This window comes from Giraffa tippelskirchi, chromosome 3, assembly GCF_054371585.1.
Source record: "Giraffa tippelskirchi isolate mGirTip1 chromosome 3, T2T-mGirTip1v1.2.pri, whole genome shotgun sequence".
Classification (NCBI taxonomy): domain Eukaryota; kingdom Metazoa; phylum Chordata; class Mammalia; order Artiodactyla; family Giraffidae; genus Giraffa; species Giraffa tippelskirchi.
The window spans coordinates 189882700-189898982 of NC_137277.1; the positions used below are offsets into that span (position 1 = coordinate 189882700).

The 16283-nt window shown below is 49.2% G+C and overlaps 1 protein-coding gene across 5 annotated transcripts in view; it reads left to right on the forward strand.

The window, feature by feature from the left end:
• UBR4 (ubiquitin protein ligase E3 component n-recognin 4) overlaps window positions 1–16283 on the forward strand; it is a 132923-nt gene that overhangs the window by 93794 nt on the left and 22846 nt on the right. For all 5 annotated transcript variants that reach the window (XM_081574939.1, XM_081574941.1, XM_081574943.1 and 2 more), the window contains 13 exons: window positions 1094–1184; window positions 1543–1627; window positions 1784–1911; window positions 4542–4671; window positions 4795–4952; window positions 5989–6098; window positions 6749–6890; window positions 7565–7646; window positions 7978–8151; window positions 10454–10575; window positions 11493–11690; window positions 12332–12412; window positions 15849–15936. In XM_081574939.1, coding sequence (XP_081431065.1) covers window positions 1094–1184; window positions 1543–1627; window positions 1784–1911; window positions 4542–4671; window positions 4795–4952; window positions 5989–6098; window positions 6749–6890; window positions 7565–7646; window positions 7978–8151; window positions 10454–10575; window positions 11493–11690; window positions 12332–12412; window positions 15849–15936 — 1589 coding nt within the window. The remainder of the gene's footprint in view (window positions 1–1093; window positions 1185–1542; window positions 1628–1783; window positions 1912–4541; window positions 4672–4794; window positions 4953–5988; window positions 6099–6748; window positions 6891–7564; window positions 7647–7977; window positions 8152–10453; window positions 10576–11492; window positions 11691–12331; window positions 12413–15848; window positions 15937–16283) is intronic.

Consider the following 16283-nt stretch of genomic DNA (forward strand, 5'->3'; position numbering starts at 1 on the left):
GTGAGGATGGAATGACATAATTCACATGAGTAGTAGCTCATACTTGTGGAGTCCTTAGTCCGGGCTGATACAGTAGCCACAGCTGGATTTGCATTGTTTACTGAGTGTGGGGCGTAAGTTCTAGAACATGTTAGCTGGTTGCTAAATATGACTTGCTGTATCATGTATTCACTCATTTAACAAGTACTCACCGAGCACTGGCCAAATGCTAGGCATTGTTTCGGACTCTGAGGATGCAGTGGGAGATGAAGCAGCGTCCCTGCACCCATGTGGCCTACTCTCTAGAGGGGAGAAGGGCAGTGAACGGATGATTGCCCAGTACAGCGTCAGGAGGTCAGACGTGAAGAGCGGTGCAGCTGGGACAGCAGATCTGATTGCAGGCACGGTCGCTGCAGAGGACAGGGTGGGCAGGGACGACCGCTCAGGAGGTCAGGGAGTGAGGCATGAGGTATCGAAGGCATGGCCTGCACGCAGATATTAATAGCAAGTGGTGGGCAGAGAGGTGGGGTGTGCCAGCTGTGTGAAGCCGGGGCCACAAGGACGCCCCTGTAGATGGAGTGAAGGACGCGGTGGGGAAACAAAGCAGAGGGGATTTACCGAGACCAGGGGCCAGGTCCTGTAGGGTCTTGAAGGACACTTGTGAGGACTTGAATTTTATTCAGGACGTGTTGGGAAGACTGCGAGTGACTTGACACAATTCATGGTTTTTAAATTATTAATACGTACATTATTACAAAGGGACACAGATGGGAAATGTGGATGCCTTGTGGGAAATGAAGTGGGGGCAGTTGGAGAAGCTGAGGAAGGAGACTGAGAGTGGACACCTGGGTTCTGGAGACTGACATACCAGGCGGGGCCTGGGGACTTGGCAGCCTGGGCTGTAGAGAAAACCCCGCATACGGTCTTCCCTCCATCAGCCTCTCCTCCCCAGGAAGGCGGCTGGGCAGGCCCTTCTTATCACACAGCAGGGTTTTGTGGGGCTCATGTGTCATCTTGCCCTAGACGTTGATTTCCTTTTATCTGGGCTCTTTCACGTGCAGAGGAGGGACGCACCCAGTGGTGAATAACAGGACTCTCTTCTCTGCTTCCCTAGAGACAATCCAGAGGCCACCCAGCAAATGAACGATCTGATTATTGGCAAAGTCTCCACAGCCTTGAAGGGCCATTGGGCCAACCCCGATCTGGTGAGCAGGCCGCCGTCCCCTCTGACTGCCCCCCTCACCCTTTTCTTTCATTCCTGTGGCTTCCCCTCGACGGCGTCTCGTGATGACCAGGGCAGGAGGGGGTGGGGGTGGGGGGGAGCGGCACATCTGCAGGGCTCACATCCCAGGAAGACCTTTCTGAGTCAGCGTCAGGCTCAGAGAGCAGAAACGGGCAGCTGGCCGTGCTGAGGGTCTCCATCTCCCTTACGTCTCTGACGGTCCACTTGGACTGTACGGGTTAGTTCTGAGTCTCTGGATCAGAGCGTGGACATGAGCCCTCGTCCTGGGACTGACCCTCCCGACCCTCCTCTGCTCACGTCTCTTCCTGTTGGCCTTCCAGGCAAGTAGCCTTCAGTATGAAATGCTGTTGTTGACAGACTCCATCTCCAAGGAGGACAGCTGCTGGGAGCTCCGCTTGCGCTGTGGTGAGTATGGGGGATGTCTGGTTGGCAGCCGGCCAGCAAGAGGCACGCAGTCCTCGGTGCGGGCACGTGAGGCCAGGGAAGCTGCCTTCAGGTGGCCGCATGGTGGCTGGCGAGGCACATCTGTGACTGTGTCTCTGCTTTTCCTTCCTCGCCCAGCGCTCAGCCTTTTCCTCATGGCTGTGAACATCAAGACCCCTGTGGTGGTTGAGAACATCACCCTCATGTGCCTGCGGATCTTGCAGAAGCTGATTAAGCCACCTGCTCCCACCAGCAAGAAGAACAAGGTACGGGGCTGAGAGGGCGGCGGGGGGCGGGCTCCAGCCAGCACACCCTGCGCCAAGGCCTTTGCTCACCTGAACTCACTTTCCCTGGGGCACCAGTGCTTCGTTGGCGGCAGTTCAGCAGAGATGGGTTAGCGTTTATGAGAAGGAAAGTTTCTCAGAGGGAACTCAAGAGTAACACAAGCAGGAAAAGGCAAACGTCTGCAACAGTGGTTCGCCATGGAGGACTGCCCCTTCCTCCAGTCCCCTCAGATGGCTCGCAGCTCCCGGAGGGTGTGGTGGTCTGCCCTACCCCTGTGCCTTTGCACAGTGCTGGAAGCTCTTCCATTTCGTTGCGCTGTGACTTGGGCAGGGATCGAACCCATGTCTCCTGCATTGGCAGGTGAATTTTCACCACTGAGCCCCCGGGAGGCCCCCGGCCTTCGGTGGTCCTTTGTAAACGTCCTGTGTGGCTGTGCGGTGTCTGGTCTGCCTGCCACGCCTGCCTTCCCTTTGCCAGCTGCGTCTTCAGTGATCCAGTTCTCTGCTAGGCTGACCATGAGCTCCTCCAATCCGCGGACTGTTTTACTAAGGTGTTTTGTTGGTCCAATGCATAGTGTGGTATCTCGCATTATAACAGCGACTCAGTAAGTCGTTGGTAAATGAGTGAGTAAAGTCGGTGTTAATGAGAGAGTAAAACCAAGGTTTTAGTTCTGAAGGTGGCCTAGCTGCAGATGGACTTGCTCACACTGGCGTGAGCGCGTGCGGGCCTCAGTGCTCTCCCTCGGCCCTGCCTGAGGCCTCCGTCTTTGTAGTCCTGGGGCCCTTCTGATTCCTGCTCCATCCTGGTGGAGTCCCTTGGTGGGAAATGTCTTCTTTGCAGGATGCTGAGTGGCAGGCACTATGGGGGAAGCTGGGCAGTGAACAGTTTCCTCTGTTTCCCTTTCTTGGTCTGCCCCGACAGTCCTCAGAAAAGACCGCCCTTCCTTCGCTTTGATGAAGGCTTTCTTCCCCTCAGAGCTCATTCTCAGCAAATGAAAACTGGCTCTTGATTGAAAAGAGGAACCTCATCCCCACATAACTGTCATTTTTCCCACAGTGTGAGGTCACGGATTTACACCTGAGAGGGCTCTTACCCTCTGAGCACTGAAGCCTCACATTTTGCTGAGTTTTAGCCTCGAGAGAGCAGCAGTTGTCCGAGTTTGGCTCACAGATCTGTGGGTGCCCCGCAGACGACTAGGCCGTCTGCGGGGCCCACACCCTCCCGTGGTTGCCCTGAGGCACGGGCTGCCCTTGTCTTCCTTTGTGGTGCCTGTGCAGATGGTGCAAAGTCAGTGATGGTGACACCGGCCAAGCCTCAGCACCAAGGGGCATGCTCTCCACTCGCCTGCAGCTTCACCCAGGAGCATCCCTGCTGAAGCACTGCAGATTAGTTTTAGTAAATCACAGCTCTTGACTAGCAGTCGTTTCAGTGTTCAGGGAGACGCTGCAGGGCGGAGGGTGTCCTGGGGAGAAGCCCTGGTGTGAGTGGGATGCAGGCGGAACCAGCTGCTTTCTTCATGGAACCTCATTTGGGCTTGAAAGGAGGGCTAATGAGCCAATTGCGGTTCTTCAGAAACGGGTGTTTAGCAGACAGTTTTCTTGAAAAGTGAATAAAATGAGCCTGTCACTTAAAGAGGAATTGGTGTAACTCTGGGAACCAGTATTTTCCAAATGACCAATGCATGTTCATGCGTAAGTAAAACATGAATTTTAGTGGAATGGAATAAGAAATGTTTTTTGATTGATTTCAGATTCCACATTGCAACCAATCCTTAAGAACCTGTAGTTTGTTGAGTTTTGGCTTAGTATTAATGAAACATCCACGATTAATTGATAAAGCTATTAAAGTATTTTTTCTTTCCAACTATACATCTGAGTGCTTCAACAAAAACAACCTATCGCAACAGTTTGAACTTAGAAGCAGTATAAGAATCTAGCTGTCTTATTAAGGTAGTCATTAAACAATTTTAAAAATGTATAGCTCCTTTGTCTAGTTTACTTTTGTTTGGGGAAATAAAAAATGCTGTTTAGGTTGACAGGTAATGTATTTATTTATATTTGTAAATGAGTTAATAAATATTTTAAGAATTGCTAAACTTTAATTTTTAATAGATCCATTTCGATGGATAGAGCTACATACACAAGAACTCTTTGGAGTCAGTAATTTTCAAGAGTGTAATGGGGTCCTGTGGCTGAAAAGTTTGAGAATTGCTGGCTTAGAATCCTATTGGGGGCTCCTCTATTCAGGCCACTTGGGAGTAGTAATGGCTCTTTAAATTCTAGAGGCTGCTTAACGACCCCTTGAAGATTTATGTTTGGGGAAACTACAAATCAGCCTTGGGGTAGGAATTAGCATATGTGGCTATAAGACCGTCTGTAGGAAGCCAGTTACACCTTATCCTGCCCAGTCAAAATCAGTGACTTTAAGCTGAGCATGGTGATGCTCCTGCTAAATTGAATCAAAACGCTTTAAAGGAACACATATGGGGCATAAAAGACGTGAATGTTGATCCTCCTGATCTTGCCTTTGCACTTCTCCCCGGGGCAGTCCCACTGTACTGCAGCTCAGGCGGGCCCTCGGGCCCTGTCACCCATCCGCCTTCCTCCTGCAGGATGTCCCTGTCGAAGCCCTCACCACCGTGAAGCCGTACTGCAATGAGATCCACGCCCAGGCTCAGCTCTGGCTCAAGAGGGACCCCAAGGCATCCTATGAAGCCTGGAAGAAGTGTCTTCCCATCCGAGGTGTGTCTGTCTCTTCGGGACTTGAGAAGTGGGCCCTTCCTGCCCTTGGCTGACGGCCCCACCATCTCCTTCTGTCTGTCCCTTTCTCTTCCTTACCTCTCCCTGCACCCCTTTGCCTGCCAGGGATCGATGGCAACGGGAAGTCTCCCAGCAAGTCAGAGCTCCGCCACCTCTATTTGACCGAGAAGTACGTGTGGCGGTGGAAGCAGTTCCTGAGTCGGCGGGGGAAGAGGACCTCCCCGCTGGACCTCAAGCTGGGCCACAACAACTGGCTGCGGCAAGTGAGTGGCCGACCATCTCCTGGGCTCCTCGCTGCTGGCCCCAGGCCCCAGGCAGGGTGTCTCTGCTCCTCACCACGCCCCTCTGCCTTCTCTTGGTTACTCTTGCTTGCTCTCTAATAGGTGAAGGGTCTCGGTTGCAGCCGCCCGCCTGGTGGATGGGCCCCATCAGAACTCTTTCTGCCCTTTCATCAAGCTTGTGTTCTCTGCTCTCCTCCCTGACCACTGGGCAGAGGGGAGCCTCAGTGCCTGCACTGCTTTTACCTCCACCTTTCCTGTCTTCTGTCCTTTTCTTCTTTCCAGCTAATGTTTTTAAAGATTAAAGGAACGATATTTTAGAGAATTCATCCGTCAGTATATAACATGAACACTTGGTTTACATTTAACATAAGTGTTCAGCATGTTGTTGTTATTCAGGTGCTAAGTCGTGTCCGACTCTTTGCGACCCCATGAACCGCAGCACACCAGGCTTCCCTGTCCATCACCAACTCCTGGAGCTTGCTCAAACTCATGTCCATTGAGTCGGTGATGCCATCCAACCATCTCATCCTCTGTCGCCCCCTTCTCCTCCTGCCCTCAATCTTTCCCAGCATCAGGGTTTTTTCCAATGAGTCAGCTCTTCACATCAGGTGGCCAAAGTATTGGAGCTTCAGCATCAGTCCTTCCAATGAATATTTAGGGTTAGTTTCCTTTAGGATTGACTGGTTTGATCTCCTTGCTGTCCAAGGTAGCTGTCTCCAAAATAGAATCATAGGCGTCTTTGCTAAGGAGAATACCTGCCTTTTTTCCTGGTTCTGTCGTCTTAGTATGTTCTCCAAAGTACTTATTAGAGAAAAACTCCATGAAGGCAGGACTCTTGGACAGCCATTTTGCCCATCTGCAGCAGCCGGATCTTGAGTTAGCTGGTGATTTTTCCTTTAACCTTTTGCTTGTGAGGTGCTCAGAGGATTTCCCCCGGATGGGTGGCAGTTGGCTATGCCTGGCAGGGCCTGATGAGAGGCTGTCTGCTGAGCCGGGGGCTTCTCCCCATCCCCTACAGGTGCTCTTTACTCCGGCGACGCAGGCTGCACGGCAGGCGGCCTGCACCATCGTGGAAGCGCTGGCCACCATCCCCAGCCGCAAACAGCAGGTCCTCGACCTCCTCACCAGGTACCATTTGAGAGTGGGATGGGCAGGGTGGCGAGACTTCATCTAGGGAGCCCTTCCCGCTCTCCCGGGGAAATCTATGGACCAGGACGACAGGAGGCACGCCTGTGCTATGGAAGACCACAGAAACCAAGAGGCACTGAGCACCGGGTGCAGTGGTTACAGTAGCAGTGGTGGTGGTTATAGAGTCAGCAGCTAGTGTTTGTTGAGGTCTTATGAGCTTATAAAAGCTCGGCATGCATTATCTCAGTTAATGCTCACCTGGGCTTTGAGTGGTTAGTTAACTTGTCCCCAGGAAGGCAAGATTTCATTCCAGGCGATCTGATTCTCACGTTATTGGCCACTAGACTCTGGTAAACTCGCCTTGTGAGTGATTCAGTCAAAACTCTCTCTCGCTGCTGCAGTGACTGCCATTCACGTATTGGTGCTTTATTCCAAATGTGTACAGTGTGTTGCACTGCGTTCCCTGCTGTGTGCTCTTGAGCTTTCCCCAGGTCTGGGGAGTTCCCAAGTGGGGGATCTGGGGTGTTCTCAGTCCCCGGTCCTCCCCAGCGAGGCAGGGAGAGTGGAGGACCTCGGAGGGGCAGAGCCAGGGGGCCCTCAGGGCTGGGGGGCGGTGTGGGCTCGCTCTCAGCGCCCTGGCTCCACGGCAGTTACCTGGACGAGCTGAGCATTGCTGGCGAGTGTGCTGCCGAGTACCTGGCTCTCTACCAGAAGCTCATCACTTCGGCTCACTGGAAAGTCTACCTGGCAGCCCGAGGAGTTCTGCCCTACGTCGGCAACCTCATCACCAAGGTATGTCGTCCCGGCCCAGCCTGGGGGAGCCCCTTTCCCGAGCCCTGCTTTCCTTGTTCTCTTTCTCTATGTAAACTTTGTGGTGGTCTTTTACGCCAGGAAGAAATATTTGTTCAAAATACAGGCATACCTCGCTTTATTGTGCTTCACAGATACTGCATTTTTTTTTTTAAATAAAGGGTTGTGGCAACCCTCTTGTCAAGTAAGCCATATTTTTAACAGCATTATTTTTGACTAAAGTGTATACATTGTATTTTAGACATAATGCTATTGCACACTTACTGGATTAAAATAGAGTGTGGACATAAGTTTTATTTCATGGGAAAAAACAGATTTGTGTGACTCACTTTATTGCAATAATTGCTTTATTGCAGTGGTCTGAAACTGAACCTGCAATATTTCTGAGGTCTGCCTGGGGTACTTCTGTGACTTCGTTGTGTTCCTCATGAAGTTATAGCAGTCTGTTGGGGACATTTAAACTGTCCTCCATTTCTAAGCAGTCCCTTAATGTCATTATAGCAGTCCTTGGCTTTTTAGAAACGAGTTCTGCAGAGGTTCAGGGTGAGAGAGCATTAGAATAAAAAGATGGCGCTGCCAATTCCTGGGCCAGTGGGGGAGCTGACCGGTGTCGCTGGCAGTGCCATCACACTAACTGTGCTTGTCTTCCTGTTTAGGAGATAGCCCGCTTGCTGGCCCTGGAGGAGGCCACCCTGAGCACCGATCTGCAGCAGGGCTATGCCCTCAAGAGTCTCACAGGTAGAGGGAGCCTCCTGGCCCTTGCATTAGGGCACCCTGGGGCTAGTTTGGGACCTGACCTGTCATTCCTCGGGTGCTGAGGTTGGCCTCTTCTCTCACGTTGGCCGCACTGCGGCTTTTAAGCTCTGTGTCTCTTCCCTTGTGGAAGGGTTTACATCTTTGAGCGCATGTTGTCTATTGTCCAGTTCACATCATTGAGCCCATGCTCCATGTCAGGCACAAAGGTGACATTTCCCTGCTTTTGAGTTGCTCATTGTCTTTTGAAAACATGGACCTTCTTTGTTTAATTCTCATTCTGAACTCATGTAGCAACTTTTTCCTGTTCCCACAGGCCTACTTTCCTCCTTTGTGGAGGTGGAATCCATCAAAAGGCACTTTAAAAGCCGCTTGGTGGGTACTGTGCTGAACGGATACCTGTGCTTGCGGAAGTTGGTGGTGCAGAGGACCAAGCTGATTGACGAGACGCAGGACATGCTGCTGGAGATGCTGGAGGACATGACCACAGGTAGCCCCGGCCAGCGGCCCGCAGCCCGCAGGCCTGTGTCCCTTCTGGCTCCACTTAGCTGCATGGTCTGAGTTCCCCAGGTTCCTTAGAGCCAGATCACAGGCAGCAAACGTCTCCTCACGTTTGAGTCAAGAAGGAGAAGACATTTCTGTTTCTCTTAAGACTGTTGGTGCTTGGAGTTGTAAAATTCCAGGTCTGGCCTCAGTAAATTTGGACTCTCTTTAAAAAATTTATTTACTTATTTATTTTTGGCTGTGCTGGTTCTTCGTTAGTGTGCACAGGCTTCAGTAGTTGGGGCACAGGGGCTAAGCCCTGTGGCGTGTGGAGTCTTCCAGACCAGGGATTGAAGCCATGACCCCTGCCCTGTCCGTCAGATTCTTAACCGCTGGGCTACCAGAAAGGTCCTGGACTTCTGCATTGAGCTCGTGGGGCAGGAAGAGGTCAAGAGTTCTCAGACTGGTGTCTCTCATTGGTTCTAGAAGCTTCTCAGCCATTGGCTTCAGTGCCTCTGCTCTGCTCTCTCCTTGCCGTGTGGAGCTCCGGTCTCACTCTGTCGTCTCTGTCTCTGCCTCCTCTTTCACAGTGTCCACCTCACTGTATCGTAATGTTGAGTTTGGGTGATTTCTTCCATCCTATACCATGTCGTTTAGTTTAGTTTTTCTTCACTCTGTGTTATCTGTTTACCCATCAAATTCTTGGAATTTTATGTCGATTTTATAGTCTCTAGTCTTTTGCAGACATTTTCTGTCCCTTTTATAGTCTTTCAGCGTAACAGACATTTCTGTATCTGCTAATTCTAAAACTTGGAATATTTATTAATCTGATTCTGTTGTTATCCTGGCTCTTGCCTATGGTGCTTTCCTTTAAATCTTGCATTTTATATATATATATATATATATATATATATATATATATATATTTTTTTTTTTTTTTGTACTGTGAGCTTGTGTTTTGGGGGTTTTTCTGTGGAAATTCTTTGGGACCTGAGTCAAAGATGGGTTTTTCCAGAGATGATTTGTACCTGCTTCTGTGAGGCAGCTCAGGGCATGGCCATCCCAGGGCCACCTTCAACAAAGTTCTGAACTCAAGAGTTTTCAGATCTCCTAGGTAGTTTGCGCCATAGACCTCTGTGAGGGACAGCTTGTTATGAGTGCTCAGAGGGGATTTTTCTTCCCCTCTATTCAGTGCTGAGTTTTAAGGGAAGACGGTGTGCTTTCATTGATTTGCTTGGGGGAAAGGAATAGTTATTTTTAATTGATGCTTATACCAAAGAGGGCTTCCAACTCGGCATAGTGGTAAAGAATCTGCCTGCCATTGCAGGAGATGCGGGTTTGATCCTTGGGTCGGAAAGATCCCCTGGATTGGAGTGTTCTTGCCTGGAAAATCCCATGGACAGAGGAGCCTGGTGGGGCTGTAGTCCCTGGGGTTACAGAGAGTCAGACATGACTGAACACACACATACCTATACCAAGGATGTAGCTCTTTGGGGGTACCAGATGTGTGTGTGTGTTGGGGGTGGTTCCCACCAGATTCGCCCTCTTGGCAGATTTGGGGCTTTGTATCCAGCTCTCAAATTCTGGCAGGTTTGGAAACCAAAGCTCATGGCAAAAATTAGCCTGAGTGCTTTGCTGACCTCCCTGGGTTCCTGATTTTTCTAATTTTGGAACTGTGGCTTTCTTTGCTAGTGTAGCAGTCCACTGATAACCTTTTTTCCCCCCCACTGTTTTAAATTGTTTTTAAATGGAGGAGTGAAAAGTAGGTCAGGGGACAGAGTCCACTTTATTGCCAGACATGGAGGCCGTTCTGGTGCCATTTTTAGCTGCTGTGCTGAGCTGGTTTGCGACCTTGTCACCTGGACCCTTTTCAAGAATGTATGACTTGAAGTTATCTCTTTGGCTTCTGGAGGGCCGTCTACCTAATCTTTTAGAATGAAACTAAAAACTATAGCTTCCTTTTGCTTTGACAGGAGTGCAGTAGGGATCATTATTTCACGTTCTTCAGTACCTGTTTTGGGCAAGAGGATGCAAGGTTATAATTCCCAGAGGGAGGGAGACATGTGCACAACTAAGTGTGATGCTCTGTGTTGATTTGGGTGCGAAGGCTTTCAAATGGAATGTGGTTTCAGTATAAGAACCCATCAGCTTCAGGTTTCCAGTTGAAATATTGATGTTGCCACATAGGGTATTATAGACTCACCAGGCAGAGAGGATCTGTCAGTGATGGAACTTTAGTTAAAGTCTCATCTTAGCTTCTGTGTGTGGAGCTCTTTCCTAACTGACTTGGCCACATTGATTTCTGGCAGGTACAGAATCGGAAACCAAGGCCTTCATGGCCGTGTGCATTGAGACAGCCAAGCGCTACAACCTGGATGACTACCGGACTCCTGTCTTCATCTTCGAGAGGCTCTGCAGCATCATCTATCCCGTAAGCGTCAGCACAAGCACTGGCTCTCGGGCTGTCAGCAGGAGCCGTATCTCCACAGAGGCTCCTGGTGATTCACCGTAGTCGTGGGTCATCGTCCCCAGCGGTGGCCCGTTCAGTCGATGTTTTGGGATGCTTCACACGTAAAGCAGAAGCAGCCTCATGATTTTCCCATTCCTGATGATGGGAAGAAACCTAAAGACCTTCCTTGGTCCCATTTCCTAGATTGAAAGTCAAAATCAATCTTTTTCTTTTGAGCCAGGTCTTACCTCCCGTTGCCCAAATCCTGGTGTCTGTCAGTCCACAGTCCTGTGAAAGAAGCAGCCCTGAGCGGGCAGATGGACATTTTCACCCTCTTCCTTTTTTCCCTGCCTGCATTTTGTGCACGCATGCATGCGTGCATGAAGGTGTATCTGTAGCCTGAACTGCATAGATCCCCTTCAGTTACTGAGGAAGGGTGGAAAGCATCAGTCTCACTGGTTAACGATGAGAGACCCCTGAGTATCATGTGACACAGAGAAGACCGTTTTCTTGACTGGAGGGCTACCAGTGACAAGAGTCATCTGGCCCTGGACTGGTTAGCATCACGTGGGACGAGCAGGAGGGGAGCCCCTCTCCCCCCATGTCAGTGATCCGGCTTTCATGGGGCACTCCTCATCTGCTTATTTGGTTAGGCTTTCTCTCTCCTAACCCACCCTTGAGTTTCAGAGAAGATGCTTGCTCTTTAAGGCTATTTGAATTACATTTGGGGTTTTTCAATCACCTCTGAGCTTCCTGTCCTTTAATGTTTAAACGTATAAGGGGCTGGATGAGTCTGGTGTGTTTCCCTGAGTGTCCATGAACAAGGCAACGTGGTCTGAATGTAAGCGGTCTCTGCACATGTACTCTTGCCATCCCTTCTGCTTCCCTCTGTCCTTCAGGAAGAGAATGAAGTCACTGAGTTCTTTGTGACCCTGGAGAAGGATCCCCAGCAGGAAGACTTCTTACAGGGCAGGATGCCCGGGAACCCATATAGCAGCAACGAGCCAGGCATTGGGCCCCTCATGCGGGACATAAAGAACAAGATCTGCCAGGACTGTGACTTGGTGGCTCTGCTGGAGGATGACAGCGGGATGGAGGTAATGGGCGTAGCACACCCCTGTCATGGTTAGGCTTCCTCTCCCTCAGGGGCTGATCAACCCTGGGGATCTGTAAATGCAGCTGCATGATTCCCACCTGCCTGCCTCACCTGTAAAGGGCTCTGCCCCCTGCCTGGCATGTGGTAATAAGCAGGTGGCTGTAGCTTGTCAGGGCACAAGCTTTCATTGTTCTTGTTGCTGTGGCAGAGGCCTCCAGTGATTCCAGGTTAATTAAACTCCCTAAATACTGGCAGATTAGCCCCGGCGCAGGTTTCTGGCCTGTATCTGGTACCTTCTGGCAGACAGTGCTAGGATCTGCTGTTACCATATACATGGTGAAAAACGTGCTGGGTGAAGTAGAGAAACTGCCCTTTTTGGTGCTGAGCTGAAATGGACTTGGGATAGAAGGTCCTCAGCAGGGCTTTTAAACCTGGGGGTCCGTGATTTGGGTTAAGGCTATTTGGAACCCCTGAAATTGTGCACAAAATTTTGTGTGATGTTCACACATGTGCATTTTTTAGAGATGAAGAGTCCATAGGTCCCTAATGCATAGACAATGTGCGGTAAAGCACCCTTTGATCTTAAAATGTGCTTGCCTGACGACTATTTGGAATAACAGCCTCATCTTCTTTTCTGTTCAGCTTCTAGTGAACAATAAAATCATTAGTTTGGACCTCCCTGTGGCTGAGGTTTACAAGAAGGTCTGGTGTACCACAAATGAGGTATGTGCTTGAGGTGTGGGTTGACTTCTAGACTTGTTAACGATCACTTGCCCAGCTCGTAGCAGCACTGAAGGATCTGTACTTCCTGGTCGTGTTAGTGTAGAGAAAAGCCATCACCCGCCCTCCTCGTGGGGCAGCTGCCTGGGGAAGGGAGAGGAGCTTCAGGAGGGAGTGAGCAGCTCCTGGCTTAGCAGCCGGGCCAGCGGAGTCTGAGGAAGCCCTGTGATGGGGAGTGCCTGCTGCCACGTGCCCTTTCCGTGTGGGCACTGAGGGTGAATCTCAGCTTTCAGCGGACTTGCTCACCTTTCCGAACATGTTTCCGTGTGGTGTTGAGGAGCGTAGTCTCTGTCTTACCAGTTGGGGAGTTGAGACTCGAAAGGCAGCTGTTTTGAAGGAGTGAGAAAGGGAAATGAAGGAAGCCCAGCGCATTGGCCCTTTCAGCCCCTCAGTCCTCCTGTCCGATCGGGAAAGTCAGATCGTCCTCTTCCCCCTCCCGCCTCTTTTCTTAGTCTCATCTCTATTCTTTCCTGTCTCTCTCCTCTCCTTTTCTTTCTTCCCCTTTCTTCTGTTAGGGGGATTTTTAAATAAATGAATCATATAATTGAATTAGAGCAAACTAGTGTACCAGTGAAGCACAGTGAACTTTCCTGTCATTAGTCCCAAATATTTCTGTAGAGTCTAAGAAGCTAAATTGGTAGTGCAGTAACGGTACATTTTGGCCTTCCATTTGTTACATACTTTTGCTTTTCTCTTTTCTGTTCTCCCACTGTGCTGGGAATCCTGGTGATTGTTGGTCTACTGCCAGTTGGGTAGATACAGCACAGATAAATACACAGAAGACTTCTCCATCCACTGTATCTTGTCACTGACATTTCGGCCTCAAAGCAGAATGATACAAGTTTAATCCCCGATGCACCTAAAAATTAGGGTCAAGCTTCTATGGGCACCCTTGTAAATGGTGGTATAGGACCCAGAGAATACACATGGGCAGCCTTCCATTTGGAACCAGAAGGCAAGAAGTTGGGGATCGTTTGTTTCTCATATTAATGCTTAATCCATCAAGGGCTTTGAGCATCCATCAAGTTGGGAGCAGCTTTTTATCCTGGCTTTCATCAGTTTCTCTTTTTGCTTTATCCCTTATTTCCCTGATGAATAGCCCACCTCCTCAGCTGCTGACCAGGGCCTGTTTCACGCGTCTCCCTCTCTTTCTGTCCACGGTCTGTGGCTGTCCCCTCTCTTAGTTCTCATTGGGCTTCCACAGTTAGAAATGCTCTGAGACATGGACAGGTTCTCTCCCTCCAAGATGCTCTTTCCTGAAGCTGGGCATGGCCTAGGGGCAGGTAGCGTGGATTAGTGTGGTACCTGCTCGCCCTTAGTTTCCTGGAGTGTGACTTCAATCCCCGTTTCTCACGTCCAAAATGAGGGTAATTCCTCAGAGTGTATAGGCTGGAGTGCCTAGTCAGTACCTGGCAGATAGTGAAGTCTCATGATCCCCCAGTTCAGGAAGGTTGCTGTAATCTTGTAATTCATGACTTATTTCCAATCATTCTATCAAGTTGTAGGTTTTAGCTTGAGATTTGGATGAATCCAGTCCTTGCTGTGTGGTTATATGAAGGTCTCAGCATCTCCATAGGCAAAGATGGATGTATTCTTTCTGATGTATTTGATTTCTGAGACTTGAGTCAAAGCCTTTTGATCTTATTGACTTCCCTTGACCTGATTTGTTGAGTAGTGGTCCCTATTGATTAGAGAGATTTTATAATTCTGAAGGAGGCACAGGCTTCAAATCAGTACCAGGCTTATAGCTGAGTAACTTTGAACAAGCTGTGTAACCTTGTATAAAAGGATAATATGAAGTGCCTAATTAGTGTAGGGCTTTCGTGGGTGTCTACTTGCTAAGTTGCTTCAGTCATCTCCAGCCCTTTGTGAACCTATGGATTGCAGCCTGCCAGGCTCCCCTGTCCATGGGTTTCTCCAGGCAAGAATACTGGAGTGGGTCGCCATGCCCTCCTTCAGGGGAACTTCCTGACCCAGGGATTGAACCTTGTCCCTTGTGTCTCCAGCTTTGGCAGGCAGATTGTTTACCTCTAGCACCACCTGGGAAGCCCTAGCATAGGGCTTAGTACAGAATAAAACAATAAATCAGACCCAATCAAAAAACGGGCCAAAGAACTAAACAGACATTTCTCTAAAGAAGACATACAGATGGCTAACAAACACATGAAAAGATGCTCAACATCACTCATTATCAGAGAAATGCAAATCAAAACCACAATGAGGTACCATTTCATGCCCGTCAGAATGGCTGCTGTCCAAAAGTCTACAAGAAATAAATGCTGGAGACATGCTGGAGGGTGTGGAGAAAAGGGAACCCTCTTACACTGTTGGTAGGAATGCAAACTAGTACAGCCACTATGGAGAACAGTGTGGAGATTCCTCAAAAAACTGGAAATAGAACTGCCATATGACCCAGCAATCCCACTACTGGGAAGCCAGAATTGAAAGAGACACGTGTTACCCCAGTGTTCATCGCAGCACTGTTTATAATAGCCAGGACATGGAAGCAACCTAGATGTCCATCAACAGACGAATGGATAAGAAAGCTGTGGTACATATACACAATGGAATATTACTCAGCCATTAAAAAGAATACATTTGAATCAGTTCTAATGAGGTGGATGAAACTGGAGCCCATTATACAGAGTGAAGTAAGGCAGAAAGAAAAACACCAATACAGTATACTAACGCATATATATGGAATTTAGAAGGATGATAACAATAACCCTATAGGGGGTTGTCTTGCGAGGGGATGCCACGCAAGACAGAAAAAGAGACAGATGTATAAAACAGTCTCTTGGACTCTGTGGGAGAAGGCAAGGGTGGGATGATCTCAGAGAATAGCATTGAAACATGTATATTATCATATATGAAACAGATCTGCAGTCCAGGTTTGATGCATGAGAGAAGTGCTCAGGGCTGGTGCCGTGGGATGACCCAGAGGGAGGGGATGGGGAGGGAGGTGGGAGGGGGGTTCAGGATGGGAAACACTCGTACACCCATGGCTGATTCATGTCAATGTATGGCAAAAACCACTACAATATTGTAAAGTAATTAGCCTCCAACTAAAATTAATTAATTAAAAAAAAAATCACAGTTGTTAACAGCTATTACATATATTTAATGAAACTAAATGAAGTAGTGTCTATAAAGTGCTTCACACAATTCCGGGCCTTTGGTAGACCCTACATAAAGTGAGCTTCTTTTTCCCTAGGTGAGTTGTAGGGCATTTGGATTCTATATTCTGTGGTTAAGACCCCACGAAGAATAGGAGTTGTCTACACTGCTGAAGTGTTCTTTAAATTAAGCAGACCAGGTGTCAGGTCCTTTGCATTTTCTGGGCCCGTTTGCAAGTCTTTCTCTACCCTGCTCCCCTTAGGGAGAGCCCATGAGGATTGTTTATCGGATGCGGGGCCTGCTGGGGGATGCCACCGAGGAGTTTATCGAGTCCCTGGACTCCACCACAGGTACGGACTCCCACAGACACTGCTGCACACCGGCTCTGAGGTTTGGGACCCGCGGCAGGTCAGGTTCTGAGGCCTCAGGGGTGTTCTGGGGAGGTACTCCAGGGATTCTCTTCAGAAGCGGGGGATTGTGTCCTCTCTGAGGAAAGTACAGTTGTCTACAGCCTCATTCCGATACCTCTGGTACTAAGGGTGGGTAGGGACTTAGGGAGGAAATGAAATTAGCACCAAACAAGCTCAGGTTTATTTATTTAGGGCCTTTTTTTTAATTTAAGTGATTGTGGTGCTTATATTTTCACATATTTGAGTAAGCAATTTTAATTAACTCCAAACTTGAAAAAAAGAGCTGT